At 38.3% G+C, this 16689-nt stretch overlaps 1 protein-coding gene across 1 annotated transcript; it reads left to right on the top strand.

The window, feature by feature from the left end:
- The first annotated feature begins 85 nt into the window (after nt 1-85).
- Nucleotides 86-16210, top strand: Akr1c12 (aldo-keto reductase family 1, member C12). Its single transcript, NM_001014240.3, has 9 exons — nt 86-198; nt 2417-2584; nt 2984-3100; nt 4389-4466; nt 4956-5078; nt 5770-5879; nt 6461-6626; nt 13858-13940; nt 15952-16210. Exons 1-9 carry the CDS (start codon nt 115-117, stop codon nt 15992-15994), a joined length of 972 nt encoding a protein of 323 aa, NP_001014262.3. The 5' UTR covers nt 86-114; the 3' UTR covers nt 15995-16210.
- Nucleotides 16211-16689: the final 479 nt, after the last annotated feature.

The raw sequence follows: 16689 nt of genomic DNA, 5'->3' as shown, positions 1-16689 counted from the left end.
AAGGGAGTGTCACTTGTTAAGCATTAGACAGGAAGTTGATATATGATGTGTATCCACTTCCCCTTCAGGGCACCAGAAGATTCAGGACACGCTTAGCCAGGGGAGGGAGAAACAATGAGCTCCAAACTGCACTGTGTCAAACTAAACGATGGCCACTTCATTCCTGCCCTGGGCTTTGGCACCTATAAACCCAAGGAGGTAAGAATACAGGCCTCTCAGTATCTCCAGGTTAAAGCTAAGCCATTTACAAGAGAGCAGATACTTAGGTTTGCTCTGCATCAGGGTCCAGTTGTGTCCCGACTTGTTGATTATTCTTGTTAAATAGAGGTTACAGCAAGAGCTGCAATTGGTGGCTGTGGGTAGGAGACTGAGCTGGCTCGCTAGGTAGGGAGCATCAGGATTCAGGAAGAACAGGATCTATATTCATGCCTGGTCTTCTCTAAGAAAAGATTCCTGCTCCTGGTGAGTCAGTAGGGAGACAAGCTTAATGGGGAACAAAGGGAAGGCCAAACTCTTAAAACATTTTCTCTGATGGTGCGTTCTAGTTCAGCATATAATGGAGGTACAGGGTACATGCCTCAGTGGCATTGGGGCATTAGTTATAATTCAGTCAGTGACCTCAAGGACAGTAAGAAAGTTTGTTTTTCTTCCATGTTATTTTGGCTGTGAGCTAGGGAATTTGGGTTTGGCAGGATGTGGCTGTGTTTTTTTCCTTGGATTTACTTTTGTGTCCTTGGCCTGCCTGTGAGTTTACTGTTCTCATTTGGGGCCTGCCTGCTCTAAGAGTGAACTTGGCTGTGAGCTCTGGGCTTAACGGGACAGACCCATGACCTAACAGTTCCAGACACTATGCTTTTCCTATGCCCATGTTTCACAGCTTCATAGAGAAGAAAGTCACCAGATTGCCTATCAGCATTCTTGGCTGCCGTATCAGAGGGGAGTCTCTGTTTTGTTCACAATTTATGACACCATTTTTCATTGCAAAAAGGCAAGAGACTGGAAATGAACATGTATCTCAGGGTGGCTTCCTGTAGATCAGTGGTTCTCAAGTGTAGGTTGCAAACCGTTTGGACTTTCACAGAGGTTGCATATAAGATATCCTTATTATCAGATATTTATCTTATATTACATAATAGTAGCACAATTACAGTCATGAAGTAGGAACAAAATCATTGTGTGATTGGGAATCACCATGACATGGGGAAGTGTTTTCGAGGGTCGCAGCATTTGAAGGTTGGGAACTGCTGCTTTAGACAAATGCATGAAGCAAATATTTGAGAAATACTTTGGTTTGTTTTGGTGTAAATATCAGCATCTCACAGTTCAGGTTCTGCCAGGGCTAAGTAGGTCTCCCATGTCTAATTCTCAACTGTGGAAACTTACTGGTATTTATAGTGCATCATTATGATGGAGAGAAGGAGGAACTAGTAAAGATAATTATGAATTATTTGTATTCTTTAGTGTATGGTGGATATAGAGCATGGTTGTCCTCAGTACGAAAAACATCATAGTGGAATGTTTGCTAACCTGAAAGGACTTTCTTATTTTCTGTCCTCCTTAGACCTTTTAACTGTGTGCTAGAGGACTTTCCCCTTGACTTCAAATTTGTCCATCTCCTTCTGTTAGTCTCCAGAATAATCTGGAGGTATAAACAGGATTTGTTAATTTTGCAAAGTTGCACAAAAAAAAAACCCAACCAACCAACCAACCAACCAACCAACCAAACAAACAAACAAATAAAAAAACAGGAACAGGTCAAGGCCACTACTGAACCCTCAGGCTGATCATTTACAGAATGGCCTTATTCTTGGATACATCAGGGCTGGGTCCAGAAATAGGGGTAGAAACCAAAACTTTAATCACTGTCTTTTATCGTGAAAAGATAACTGTAGAGATTCTTAAAATTATCACAAAAGCTACTCTGATTGACTTTTTAAACCCCTTGTAAGTTTTGTACGATTGTATATGTGTTCATATTTTTGTGAACAATGTATGAGGATGTTAGATATCAAAGCCATCCTCCATTGCTCTCACCTTATTTGTGTGAGGCAGGGTCACTCACTGAGTCTGTAAATCACTGAGTTAGCTATGCTGGCAGGCCAGTGAACTCCAGGGCTCACCCTGTTGCTGCCTCCTCAAGCACAGGACTGCAGGCCTTACTCTGATTTTCAAGAGTACTAGGGGTCTCAACTAAGATTCCCATAGTTGTTTGTAAGGGTATGGCTGACTGAGACATTTCACTTTTATAGAATAGGAAGTAGGAATGAAAGATAAGGGTGCTAGGCTCTTTCTAGTCATCTTAGGATGAGTTTGGAAGACAAAATTCTTTCTAGTATAGTTAACTCCAATCTAGGCTTACTTTGAGGTGGCTCTTATAACATGCATCTCTAAATACCTTCTTTGATTCCTCCCCTAGGTTCCCAAGAGTAAGTCACTTGAGGCGGCACACCTAGCTATAGATGTTGGGTACCGCCACATTGATACGGCCTCTGCATACCAAGTAGAAGAGGAGATAGGACAGGCCATTCAAAGCAAGATTAAAGCTGGTGTTGTAAAGAGAAAAGACATGTTCATCACTACAAAGGTATAGTATGCAAGTATGCAAATTATTGAAATATAGTAAGGCAGCAAAATTATTTTACTGTATCAGACATTGGTTAAAAATGTCAATTGCATAGATGGGTAAAGGAAAGTAAAGGCAGATTTAATTCTATATGACAATAATTTAGTTATTGGGCATTACTTTATTAGTATGTATATTGTTTCTTGAGTAATTTTGTCATTGTTTAATAAATGAGCTAACATTAACCCCCAAACTATAGCTGATTTCTCATTGTTAAGGAAGAGTAGAGTAAACACCGAGTTTAAAGGAATGCTTATAACTTTCCTTCAAGTACAAAAAAATTTAGCATTAGGATAAATAACTATGATTATTTGGGTAGTCTATTAATCCAGCATAACTTCTGTTCTTCAATATGTGTAGCTTTGGTGCAGTTGCTTTCGAACAGAGATGGTCAGACCTGCTTTGGAAAAATCACTGAAAAACCTTCAACTGGATTATGTTGATCTTTTCCTTATACATTACCCAGTGCCAATAAAGGTAGGGGATTTGTATTGTCAAATGTACATGTCCTTGGATAGGAACAGGGATATCATTTTTATGGGTGGTTGAGATGGGTTTCTACTATAACTTCATAAAAATTAACTTATATGTTACTCAATTTCTGAGAAGGTCCCCAAAGGTTTTATTGGATTATGAATTGACATGACAAAGCAATGTCAGAATCACAGATTAAAATGAACTTCCAGGAAAACTTGTATTTACATGTATTTTCCATTTGTATTACTAGGTGTTTGTTTAGCGTTTTCCCCCATTTTTCTCTCTTAGTGGTAAAAGTGGCCTCAATACAGTTTCAGCTTCAAGATCACATAGCTTCTTAGCATCTTTTCTTACTTAAATCAAATTTGTGTACAGTCCCGATTGACCATTCTTGGCTCACATATCTGTACCTGGGCCCACATTTGTTCATATTCATTACTTATTCTGGGACAGGATTGATATGAATTCTTGTCGTAGGTCAAGGCCGTAGAATGATTGGGTTTCCCAGGTAATATGAAGCCTTTTTTCCCAAAAGAAACAATATAAGTCAACTACAAGGTCAACTTTCATTGCTTGGAAATATTTAGATATAGGGAATACATATCCACATACACACTTACTCAGAAGCTTAGTAACATATAAGTGAGTGTATTTGTATGTGTATGTATAACAATTAAAGAAAGAGAGGCTATGAATTTGAGGGATGTCAAGGACATATGTAGGCAAATAAAATATGTAGGGTGGGATTGAGAAAGGGAAAGGGAAAGGGAAAGGGGGAATGATTTAACTGTATTACAGTTTCAAAATTAAAATTATTACAAGAAAGAAAATATTTAGTTATTCATCCAGATAATTTAAGTGAGTGCAGCAGACCAGGCTTCCAAAGATAATGCAACTCTATGTGCATATCAGTGTTTAACACAGTATACAGACTGATGCCTCCCTCACTTATGGCTGCTTATTGTCTTATTTCCAAGACATTCTTTAAAATTTTTAAAAAGCATATTTTAGTTTACTGTGAATGGGTGTTTTACCTGTGTGTATTTCTGTTCACTATGTGCATGCCTGGGGCATGTGAAAGCCAGAAGAGGGTATTGGGTCCCACGAGACTGGAATGACAGAGGATTGTGACCAACTATGTAGGTTGTGGAAATTGAACCCAGGTCCTCTGAAAGAGCAGCCAGTGGTCACTGAATGATCTTTCCAGCTGCTCCAAGATAGTCTTCAGCACATTACTGTAGACAAGATACATGTTTCATGAGACTGTTTTAAGTTGCTTCTCTTTCAGTCAAGTGTTGATGAATCTCCATTAGATGAAAAAGGGAAATTTCTATTGGATACTGTGGATTTCTGTGACACATGGGAGGTGAGTACTTTTCAAAACAACAGTAAAGCAAACAGAGGAAGAGAGAATCAGATCATCTTTCTTGGTGTGGAGAAGCTCATTTTTACTCATAGATATTTGCTGGAGTGGGAGGGGAAGAATGCATTACTAAAATGTAATTAGGTGACATGGATAAAGGACATGAGGCATAAGGGTATTTTGTCACCTTATGTAGGAATATCCTTGATTTTCTAGTGAAGTTACAGAAATCTCTCATCAGTCAATCTTCTGCTTCATTATCATCCTTATCTTGACTTCTTTGGATTTAAATGCATTGATCACCTGGGCAATACACTCCTCCCAGCTTTAGTGCCTGTGATCAACTTAGGGTCTTGTATGCACTGGCAAACTGTTCTACCACTGAACAATATGTGTAGGTCTGGATAATTTTTCCTGTAACTGGTCAATATTCTCTTTATATCCATGTAGTCAATCATAGGGATGACCATTTATGCCCCTTCTCCTCACCAGATGTTGGAGAAGTGTAAGGATGCAGGGTTGGTCAAGTCCATTGGTGTGTCCAACTTTAACCACAAGCAGCTGGAGCGACTCCTAAACAAGCCAGGACTGAAGTACAAACCTGTCTGCAACCAGGTGAGGATCTGCTTTCCCTCTCCATCCTGCAGGCTTTTCCTCACTTCTGTACTACTGACGCCCACTTAGTTGCCCTCTGTCCAAGTGTCCATCTTGTAGAAAAGAGCTTCTAAGAGCAGCCTCATTGTTTCGAAGCCATGGGAAATTCTGAATTTAACCTTGGACTCTTAGAGTATTGGTGAAAATGGAGACATACTATGGTACCCAACTGATAGACAATTTTAGTGTTGGTCCATCAGGCAGAAGTTGAGGGTGGGGAAAGTGAAATTCTCCTTGAAATAAATATAGTGAGTAGACATGGGATAGTTTATTGAAAAAAAGGGGTGAAGACAAAAATTATTCAGTGGCCAAGACTTGCACAGAATTTATGCTTCTTGCCATCTTATTATGGTCCATCCTCAGGATTTTAATAGTCTAAGGAGCTGGCATCTTTACTCAATGATCCTTCTTGCTACCTACTAATTATTTTTTTTGACACAAAAACTTGCCCAGTCAAATGTTATCAGAAGAATATTCCCAAATTAGTTCTTTCGTATTCAGGAAAAAATTACAACAGTTTGATCTTTTTAATTCATGTGTGAAATCATATATAATTTTCTTATTCTATTTTATTGACTTAAGCATTTATATTCATCATTGGACAAGCATTTGATCAAATCTGATATGATATATATTATTTGTTCTATGGTAGGTTGAATGTCATCTTTATTTGAACCAGAGTAAGCTACTGGATTACTGCAAATCAAAAGACATTGTTCTCGTTGCCTATGGTGCTCTGGGAACCCAGCGATATAAAGAATGGTAATCAGTTACAAACAGTAAATATGAAGGAGGACTGTTAATTAGTACCCCAACACTCAGTTCCCAGGGAGATGGGGATCTTTCTTTAGAAGAACCTTGTGAAGCAGTATCTTAGTTTCTTTTCCTGTTGCTCTGATAAAATACTCTGACAAAAGCTACTTAAGGGAGAAAGGACTTATGGTTTACAATTCAAGGGCACAGACCATATAGCCAGGAAGTCAAGGTGTCAGGAGCTTGAAACAGGGGACTACTTCTCCTTAGCGTCAAGAAGCAAAGAATGATGAACACCAAGATCACATCACTTTCTCCCTTTATACAGTCTGGGATCCTCTGGTCAGGGGAATGATCCAAGGGAAAATTAATATGTCTTACCATATCAGTTTTTCATAAGATAGTCTCACACAGGAATCCCAGAGGCTCATCTTCTAGGTGATTCTAGATTTTGTCCAGTTGACAAAGATAGACATAACCATATGTATAACCATCATTTCCAGGCTAGAATGGGCCCTCTACTGTGGTTTGAAGTATTGTAACATAACCAAACGCTTGACCTTGTGAACTCATTCCTCTTTTCCTTCTAGGGTGGACCAGAACTCCCCCGTTCTCTTGGATGATCCAATTCTCTGTGATGTGGCTAAAAAGAACAAGCGAAGCCCTGCCTTGATTGCCCTTCGGTACCTGTTTCAGCGTGGGGTGGTGCCCCTTGCCCAGAGTTTCAAAGAGAATGAGATGAGAGAGAATTTGCAGGTGATGAGCTCTGCTCCTTAGTGTTCTTATACAGTATCTTCCATATTCTTGCTTCCTCCAAATCTATCGAGACATTTCTGATATCAATCTCATATTTCTAACTTTTCCTAGGCATGTGAGTTTTCAAATGCATTGAGAAATGTTTTGTCTATGACATAATCCAACATGACTAATCTCCATTTATTGAACCATCCTTGCATCCCTCGGATGAAACCTACTTAATCATGGTGAATGATCGTTTTGATGTGTTCCTGAATTTGGAATGCAAGAAATTTATTGAGTATTTTTGCACTGATAATCATAAGGGTAATGGGTCTGAAGTTCTCTTTCTTTGTAGGGTTTTTGGTATAGATGTAGGCACAATTGTGGCTTCTCAGAAAGAATAGGGTAGTGTTCCTTCTGTTTATGTTTTGTGGAATAATTTGAAGAGCACTGATATTAGGTCTTCTTTGAAAGTCTTTGATAGAATTCTGCATTAAACCTATCTGGTCCTGGGATTTTTTTGGGCACAGTACTACTCGAGGACCTAATATACCACTCCTCGACATTTACCCAAAAGATGATCCAACATATAACAAGGACACATGCTGTTCATAGCAGCCTTATTTACAATAGCTAGAAGCTGGAAAGAACCCAGATATCCTTCAACAGAGGAAGGGATACAGAAAACATGGTATAATGTACACAATGGAGCTATTAAAAACAATGACTACATGAAATTCTTAGAAAAATGAATAGAACTAGAAAATATCTTGAGTGAGTTAACTCAGCACAAAAGAACACACATGGTATTCATTCACTGATAAGTGGATAGTAGCCCAAAAGCTTGGAATACGCAAGAAACAATTCACAGACCATATGAAGCTCAAGAAAAAGGAAGACCAAAATGTGGATGGTTCAGTCCTTCTTAGGAGAGAGCATATAACAGCAACTTGATGGCACACCTAAAAGCTCTAGAACAAAAAGAAGCAAATACACCCAGGAGGAGTAGAAGGCAGGAAATAATCAAACTCAGAGCTGAAATCAACCAAGTAGAAACAAAAAGGACTATACAAAGAATCAACAGAACCAAAAGCGGGTTCTTTGAGAAAATCAACAAGATACATAAACCCTTAGCCAGATTAACGAGAGGACACAGAGAGTGCGTCCAAATTAACAAAATCAGAAACGAAAAGGGAGACATAACTACAGAATCAGAAGAAATTCAAAAAATCATCAGATCTTACTATAAAAGCCTATATTCAACAAAACTTGAAAATCTGCAGGAATGGACAATTTCCTAGACAGATACCAGGTACCGAAGTTAAATCAGGAACAGATAAACCAGTTAAACAACCCCATAACTCCTAAGGAAATAGAAGCAGTCATTAAAGGTCTCCCAACCAAAAAGAGCCCAGGTCCAGATGGGTTTAGTGCAGAATTCTATCAGACATTCATAGAAGACCTCATACCAATATTATCCAAACTATTCCACAAAATTGAAACAGATGGAGCACTACCGAATTCCTTCTATGAAGCCACAATTACTCTTATACCTAAACCACACAAAGACCCAACAAAGAAAGAGAACTTCAGACCAATTTCCCTTATGAATATCGACACAAAAATACTCAATAAAATTCTGGCAAACCGAATCCAAGAGCACATCAAAACAATCATCCACCCTGATCAAGTAGGCTTTATCCCAGGCATGCAGGGATGGTTTAATATACGGAAAATCATCAACGGGATCCATTACATAAACAAACTGAAAGAACAAAACCACATGATCATTTCATTAGATGCTGAGAAAGTATTTAACAAAATTCAACACCCCTTCATGATAAACATCCTGGAAAGAACAGGAATTCAAGGCCCATACCTAAACATAGTAAAAGCCATATACAGCAAACCAGTTGCTAATATTAAACTAAATAGAGAGAAACTTGAAGCAATCCCACTAAAATCAGGGCCTAGACAAGGCTGCCCACTCTCTCCCTACTTACTCAATATAGTTCTTGAAGTCCTAGCCAAAGCAATCAGACAACAAAAGGAGATCAAAGGGATACAGATTGGAAAAGAAGAAGTCAAAATATCACTATTTGCAGATGATATGAGAGTATATTTAAGTGATCCCAAAATTCCACCAGAGAAGTACTAAAGCTGATAAACACCTTCAGCAAGGTGGCTGAGTATAAAATTAACTCAAATAAATCAGTAGCTTTCCTCTACACAAAAGAGAAATAAGCCGAGAAAGAAATTAGGGAAACGACACCCTTCATAATAGTCCCAAATAATATAAAATACCTCGGTGTGACTTCAACCAAGCAAGAAAAGATCTGTATGATAAGACTTCAAGCCTCTGAAGAAAGAAATTGAAGAAGACCTCAGAAGATGGAAAGACCTCCCATGCTCATGGATTGGCAGGATTCATATAGTAAAAATGGCCATTTTACCAAAAGCTATCTACAGATTCAATGCAATCCCCATCAAAATACCAATTCAATTCTTCAGAAAGTTAGACAGAACAATTTGCAAATTCATCTGGAAAAACAAAAAACCCAGGATAGCTAAAACTATCCTCAACAATAAAAGGACTTCCTGGGAATCACTATCTCTGATCTCAAGCAGTATTACAGAGCAATAGTGATAAAACTGTATGGTATTGGTACAGAGACAGACAGATAGACCAGTGGAATAGAATTGAAGACCCAGAAATGAACCCACATACCTATGGTCACTTGATTTTTGACAAAGGAGCCAAAACCATCCAATGGAAAAAAGATAGCATTTTCAGCAAATGGTGCTGGTTCAACTGGAAGTCAACATGTAGAAGAATGCAAATCAATATATTCTTATGTACAAAGCTTAAGTCTAAGTGGATCAAGGACCTCCACATCAAACCAGATACACTCAAAGTAATAGAAGAAAAAATGGGGAAGAATCTTGAAAACATGGGCACTGGAGAAAATTTCCTGAATAAAACACCAATGGCTTATGCTCTAAGATCAAGAATGGACAAATGGGATCTCATAAAACTGCAAAGCTTCTGTAAGGCAAAGGACACTATTGTTAGGACAAAACGGTAACCAACAGATTGGGAAAAGATCTTTACCAATCCTCCAACTGATAGAGGGCTTATATCCAAAATATACAAAGAACTCAAGAAGTTAGACTGCAGGGAGGCAAATAACCCTATTAAAAAATGGGGCTCAGAGCTAAACAGAAAATTCACAGCTGAGGAATGCTGAATGGATGAGAAGCATCTAAAGAAATGTTCAACATCTTTAGTCATAAGGGACATGCAAATCAAAACAATCCTGAGATTCCACCTCACACCAGTCAGAATGGCTAAGATCAAAAATTCCAGCAACAGCAGATGCTGGTGAGGATGTGGAGAAAGAGGAACACTCCTCCATTGTTGGTGGGATTGCAGACTGGTAATCAGTCTGGATGTTCCTCAGAAAGTTGGACATTGCACTACCTGAGGACCCAGCTATACCTCTCTTGGGCATATACCCAAAAGATGCTCCAACAAATAACAAAGACACATGCTCCCATATGTTCATAGCAGCCTTATTCATAATTGTCAGAAGCTGGAAAGAACCCAGATACCCTTCAACAGAGGAATGCATACAGAAAATGTGGTACATCTACACAACGGAATACTACTCAGCTGTCAAAAACAATGACTTTATGAAATTCATAAGCAAATGGATGGAACTGGAAAATATCATCCATGAGTCAGGTAACCCAATCATAGATAAGCACACAGGGTATGCACTTATTCATAAGTGGATATTAGCTCAAATGCTCCAATTACCCTAGATGCACAGAACACATGGAACTCCAGAAGGATGACCGAAATGCGAATGCTTCATTCCTTCTTTAAAAGGGGAACAAGAATACCCTTGGGAGGGAATAGGGAGGCAAAGTTTAGAACAGAGGCAGAAGGAACACCCATTCAGAGCCTGCCCCATATGTGGCCCATACATATACAGCCACCAAACTAGTTAAGATGGATGAAGCAAAGAAGTGCAGGCCAACAGGAACCGGATGTAGATCTCTCCTGAGAGACACAACCAGAATACAGCAAATACATAGGCAAATGCCAGCAGTAAACCACTGAACTGAGAACGGGACCCCCGTTGAAAGTATCTAGGAAAGGACTGAAAGAGCTTGAAGGGACTTGAGACCCCATATGAACAACAATGCCAACCAACCAGAGCTTCCAGGGACTAAGCCACTACCCAAAGACTATACATGGACTGACCCTGGGCTCCAACCTCATTGATAGCAATGAATAGCCTAGTAAGAGCACCAGTGGAAGGGGAAGCCCTTGGTCCTGCCAAGACTGAACCCCCAGTGAACAGGATTGCTAGGGGGAGGGCAGCAATGGGGGAAGCATGGGGAGGGGAACACCCATAGAGAAGGGGAGGGGAGGGGTTAGGGAGATGTTTGTCTGGAAACCGGAAAAGGTAATAACAATTTAAAAGTAAATAAGAAATGCCCAATTTAATAAAGATGGAGAAAAAAAAACAAAAAACAAAAAAAGGAAGTGGGAAAAATACTCACAGATGTATAGGGACAAAGAGTGGAGCAGTGACCGAAGGAAAGGTCATCCAAAGACTGCCCCATCTGGGGATGCCCTATGTAGCCACGAAAACCAGTCACTATTGCTGATGCCAAGAAGTGCTTGCTGTCAGGAGCCTGATATGGCTGTCTCCTGAGAGGCTCTGCCAGAGCCTTAATGATACAGATGAGGATTATTGCAGCTAAGCATTGGACTGAGCACAGGGAGCCCAGTGGAGGAGTTAGAGAAAGGACTGAAGGAGCTGAAGGGGTTTGCATCCCCATAGGAATTTCAACTGACCAGACCCCCTGGAGCTCTCAGGGACTAAACCACCACCCAAAGAGTATACATGTAGGGACCCGTGGCTCTAGCCGAATGTATAGCAGAGGATTGCATTATCTGGCATCAATAGGAGAAGAAATCCTTGATCCTTTGAAGGTTCATTTACCCAGTGTGGCAGAATGCCAGGTTGTTGTGATAGGTGTGGGAGCATCTTCATAGAAGCAGGGGGGGGAGGGGTATGGGAGAGGGATGAAAGGGGGATAACATTTGAAATGTAAATACATAAAATATCCAATAAAACTCCAGCATGACTTGACAGATTTAGTGTTGGCGATGATGTAGAAAGGGGTTTGCATTGTCAACCAAGTACCGTCTAGCCCTTTCCATGGACTTCTTTATTTTCTGAAATGAGGGATCTGGACTCATTAATTTTGATTCTAGAAATTTCTTTTTGTTTACTCTTATTTCCATGCATGCTCAAATATTCTAATATTCATATACATACATGTATAACACATATGCACACATGCATATATACACATGCATATTCATACATGCACACACACATATACCGGTTAATTGCATGTTACTGTCATACTCACTTACCTAGTTTTACTTTTTTAAAAATGTTAAGGAAGTATCTTTTTTACAGTATAAGATATTAGCAGTTACTAAAGGAAGGTTTTTTTATCTTTATTAACTTGAGTATTTCTTATTTACATTTCGCTTATTATTCCCCTTTCCAGTTTCTGGTACAACATCCCCCTAACCCCTACTCCTCTCCTTCTATATGGGCTTCCCCTCCCCATCCTCCCCCCATTACCGCCCTCCCCCCAGCAATCTAGTTCACTGGGGGGTTCAGTCTTGGCAGGACCAAGGGCTTCCCCTTCCACTGGTGCTCTTACTTGGCTATTTATTGCTATCTATGTGGTTGGAGCCCAGGGTCAGTCCATGTATAGTCCTAAAGGAAGTTTTTCTGGAGAAGTTTAACATATAGAACTCTTATTTACCTTAGTGTCTATTGATTTAAAAACTTGCCTTACTTTAGCCTGAACTTAATGAAAATTATCTGTCTACACTGAGTCCCTTCACATAGCTTCGAGGAACTATTGTGCAGATTTTCAGGATGATGAGGCCTCTCAAGCTCAGATGACTGACTGAGCTTTTCCTTGGTTTCATATAGACTTCATACAACTGACATGTTTCCCAGAGTTTACTCCTGCACTTACCTCTAAACCAAGGCAATGAGAAACCGTTTATGACACAGAGTTGATCCATCATGGGGTCTGTAAAGTTCAAATGTCCAGTGCAAGTTACACAGCAGCCAGGATTCAAGGGGTAGGAATAGACACCACATCCGTGGGTGAAGGAGATAGAATACTTCAATGGCATGCAGACCAAGAACTGTGGATTATAATCAGTTTGCTGCATTTGTAGTCTCAATGGCATGTATTATGTAATTCAGAAGTGGTTGCTGGATTATCTTCTTCCAAGTTTATTTTTGATATCTCATGAACAAAGAGGACTTACTACAGCTTTCATACTTTTACTTCCTGTTTGAGATCACATCCTTTCACTTGTTAGACAAATGAGTCTACTTCAGTATTTTACCAAGGGTTTGTTAATTCCCCCTAAACGGTTCTCTAGAATACAGTTGTGATGAGTTGTGAAATATAAACCAATATATAAATGTAAATTTTAAATAACTCATGTAGAGTAATTACATGAGTGAGTTCTTTTCTCTATTCAATTATTTTATTTACTCTCACCCAGTACCCACATTGTGCTTTGTTGTAGATTTATTAGTTTTTAAACTGTTGACAAATTTCCTTGTCCCGATCTCCATCTTTTTCTGTCTCCATATTTTTAAAATACTAAAGGACTTAACAACGTGTATGTTTTAAGATGTGAGCATATATTGAAAATCATTTTAACGATAAAAATGTTCCAAATTTAAATAACATCTTTAAAAGCCAGCTCTCTTGTTCTATATGATTTTGGATAAGTCTTAACTTACAGAACATCGAAAAAGCATTGTTTACATTTTAATAATTTACAGATGGATTACAGAAATCTAACTCCCCATTCCAGACACTGATTTTTGTGAGGTATTTCCTAAATTTGTTCTTGATTTCTTGGTAACTATGTACCATAGCCTATTTATGATATCAGCTTTTTTTCCTTCATAAACTACCCTTTAGATTTCCTCTTGTCTGTGGTGTTATGAAACTTTAAATTATCTCAAAAGCAATTTCTTTCATTTTTACTTGGTATTGCTTAACCATGAGTGTTTTGGTAAACAATGTTCTTCATTTTCTGGAACATACTAATTACATTGCCCTTGAGACATAATATGTGTGTCATTCAAATGCTAAAACCTTTGTACTTTTCTGACAGGTTTTTGAATTTCAGTTGTCTCCTGAGGACATGAAAACACTAGATGGCCTGAACAAAAATTTTCGATATCTTTCAGCAGAGTTGTAAGTAATGTTGAGGAACACCTCAGCTCAATGTGTTTCACTTCAAGTAGTTTCTTCCCTCTTCCATTATGTCTGTTCAGAAACTAAATGACTATTTTTTTCTGCTGCATGTTTCTCATGGAGTTAGTTAATATAATATTTGTTTCAAAGTTTCTGAAAGTGGAAATGTCAGCACAAAACACAAAGAAGGTTTTGAAAGTCAGATTTAAAAATAGGAAGCGAACCTTCTGGAAAAAATTTAAAAGCTTTAATAGCTACCCAAAGATCTTTAGTTTCCCTTCTATGATTATATGATTTGATACTCGAAGGTTTATTGCAGAATATTTGATCAGGCTGTGAACTCCAAGGTTGTGTTGTTTACTGGAAAATACTTACCTTTAATTCAAGAGCTTTCTGCTGATTGGAATTAATAAAGTCAAGCATAGGTCAAGTGGCAGAGTAAGCAACCAGTTGAGAGGGAGTTAGTCTGAGGGTACCGGGTTCAATTCCTACATTAGGCATCAAATTTTTTTTAAACAATATCCCAATCATTCAATTTTACCAGTGAAGACTCAGGAGGCAGATGGTAAGGTGAAATCCTGCTAGCTCAAAGAGTCAGAGGAAGCATCCAGCTGACCTTCCTCCTCAACTGTTGTCTCAAAAGGAAGTACTCCTCCATGTTGTCTCAGAAAACCCCCTTCAATCTGAATGTCCTTCTCTTCCCTTCTACTTCCTGTGTATCTTACTCTCTGTTCTCCAGATTCACTCTTAATGTTTTTTTTCATGTTCATTCTCTGTCAACTGGTTGCTTGCTCTGCCTCTTAACATATGGTTGACTTCATCTAATCCTGGTTTCAATAAGCAGAAAGCTCTTGGATTAAAGGTGTGTTTTAGGGCTGTGCTAGAAATAGTTTTTCCCAGGTACATAACGTGATCAAATATCCTGCAATATAGGTTATAAATGATGATCAGCAAGGAATGCACATATGTATGTATATGTGAATATGTAAATATTTACCCTATCTATCTATCTATCTATCTATCTATCTATCTATCTATCTATCTATCTATCTATCTATCTATCATCTACCGATCTATCATCTGTCTCTGTCTATGTATCATCTAGCTACTGCCTACCTACCTGTCTTCTATCTAATGGCTTTGAAAATTTTCATTCTCAGCAGCAATACATGTGATAATGTTTGAAGGAGAATTAGAAGATCTACAGTATAAAATTGGTGTATATATTATCGCCATTATTATTTTTGTTAGTATAGAGCAGAATGAAGGCATAGGAAGAGATATATCTGTTATTGAGTCACTTATAAGTGTTTCTTGCCAAATTTTATTAATTACAAATTTTCATCTCTGCATATTTTGAATTGTTATTCATATAGAGAGGTTTACAAATTTTACTGTTTGTCCCTTGGACATGGGAACCATTTTTTTCCTGACATTCTTTTTCTAACTCAATCTAATACAATACATTGTAGGTGATGGAAGTGAGTGAGTCGTTCATGGATTGCTGAGAGTTGAATAGAAGTGAAAGTGGTGGGCATCAATGTATGTGTTAGGATGCTTTAGTGTTGAACTAAATAAAGGAATTAATAAAGTGAACTATAGGTCAAGAGGCAGAGTAAGCAACCAGTAAGATGACATAATCCTTTTCTCCTAAAGTTAGAAAGATTTTCTGGCATTTCTTTCTTTGATTGATACATAAAGGGAACTAAGGGAGATGAATATTTATGAACACTGGTCTTTGCATTTTCTGTTCCAGGTGAAGGGACATAGTTTAATATATATATATATATATATATATATATATATATATATATATATATATATATATATATATATGTTATTTGAAAACATTTTTGGTGAAACATTGTAAATGTCTTGAGACTCTCTTATTCTACACCTAATCAGAGAATGAAATAATTAGCTTTCACCTTGATTGCGGCTGCCTGGGTGTCACATTGTTACATTGCAGATACAAACCATGGGGTTCATGTTTGTCTTCTTTCCTATTTAGTCTTGCTGACCACCCAGAATATCCATTTTCAGAGGAATATTAAGCATGGGGACTGAATCATAACTTCTGCCTGACATCCCTGTGTGTTGACCATGATGCTGGTGATGAGACTCAGATGCTGGTGGATGGAAATGTCATTTCTGATCAATCTGGGTTGCTTAGTAACTCATATTCAACTGAAGATTTAGTTAATCAGCTCAAAGAACAGGAACATCGTTTTCACGATTCTTTGAAATAAATATAAAATTTTCCTTTAAAATACATTTCTCTGGTTTTGTTGTTTTGTTATTGTTTTGTTTTTTTTTTTTTTTGAGTTATGATGGTACAAGACTTGTTTTGTTGGTAGACTGTGGGTGGTGTTTTCAGATAATGATTCCCATGTTATAGACATTTCAGATTTGGAGTAGATGGCATTTTTGGTCCAGGAAATGGCTGATAGTGATTATTTATCAGTCATTGATCTTTAATGATTCAATAAGAATACACGGCATCTAAGTCTGGAAGATCAGGTACACTTGACAAGGTTCTCCAACAGTGTAAGGACTCTCTCTAGCTGCTTAGCATTACAGTCTTGGAACTGAAGAGTCAGGCATTCCTGAGATAGGTTAGGCTAAAGAAGGGACATGAGAACTAGCTTAGTAGGATCATTAAAAGTCAGGATGGGGGACTTCAGGAGGAGAGAGTTGATCACACGTATACTTATGTTGCCAAGGTTGTAGTTATATAATATTATAAATA

This window comes from Rattus norvegicus, chromosome 17, assembly GCF_036323735.1.
Source record: "Rattus norvegicus strain BN/NHsdMcwi chromosome 17, GRCr8, whole genome shotgun sequence".
Lineage (NCBI taxonomy): Eukaryota > Metazoa > Chordata > Mammalia > Rodentia > Muridae > Rattus > Rattus norvegicus.
This window is presented reverse-complemented; position numbering and strand designations above follow the sequence as displayed.

Excerpts from the sequence above, each read along its gene's own strand:
- Akr1c12 (NM_001014240.3), top strand. The coding sequence starts at position 115 with ATGAGCTCCAAACTGCACTGTGTCAAACTAAACGATGGCCACTTCATT. Across the intron at positions 199-2,416 it reads GCACCTATAAACCCAAGGAG|GTTCCCAAGAGTAAGTCACT; the intron begins GTAAGAATACAG and ends TTCCTCCCCTAG. Across the intron at positions 5,880-6,460 it reads ACCCAGCGATATAAAGAATG|GGTGGACCAGAACTCCCCCG; the intron begins GTAATCAGTTAC and ends TTTTCCTTCTAG.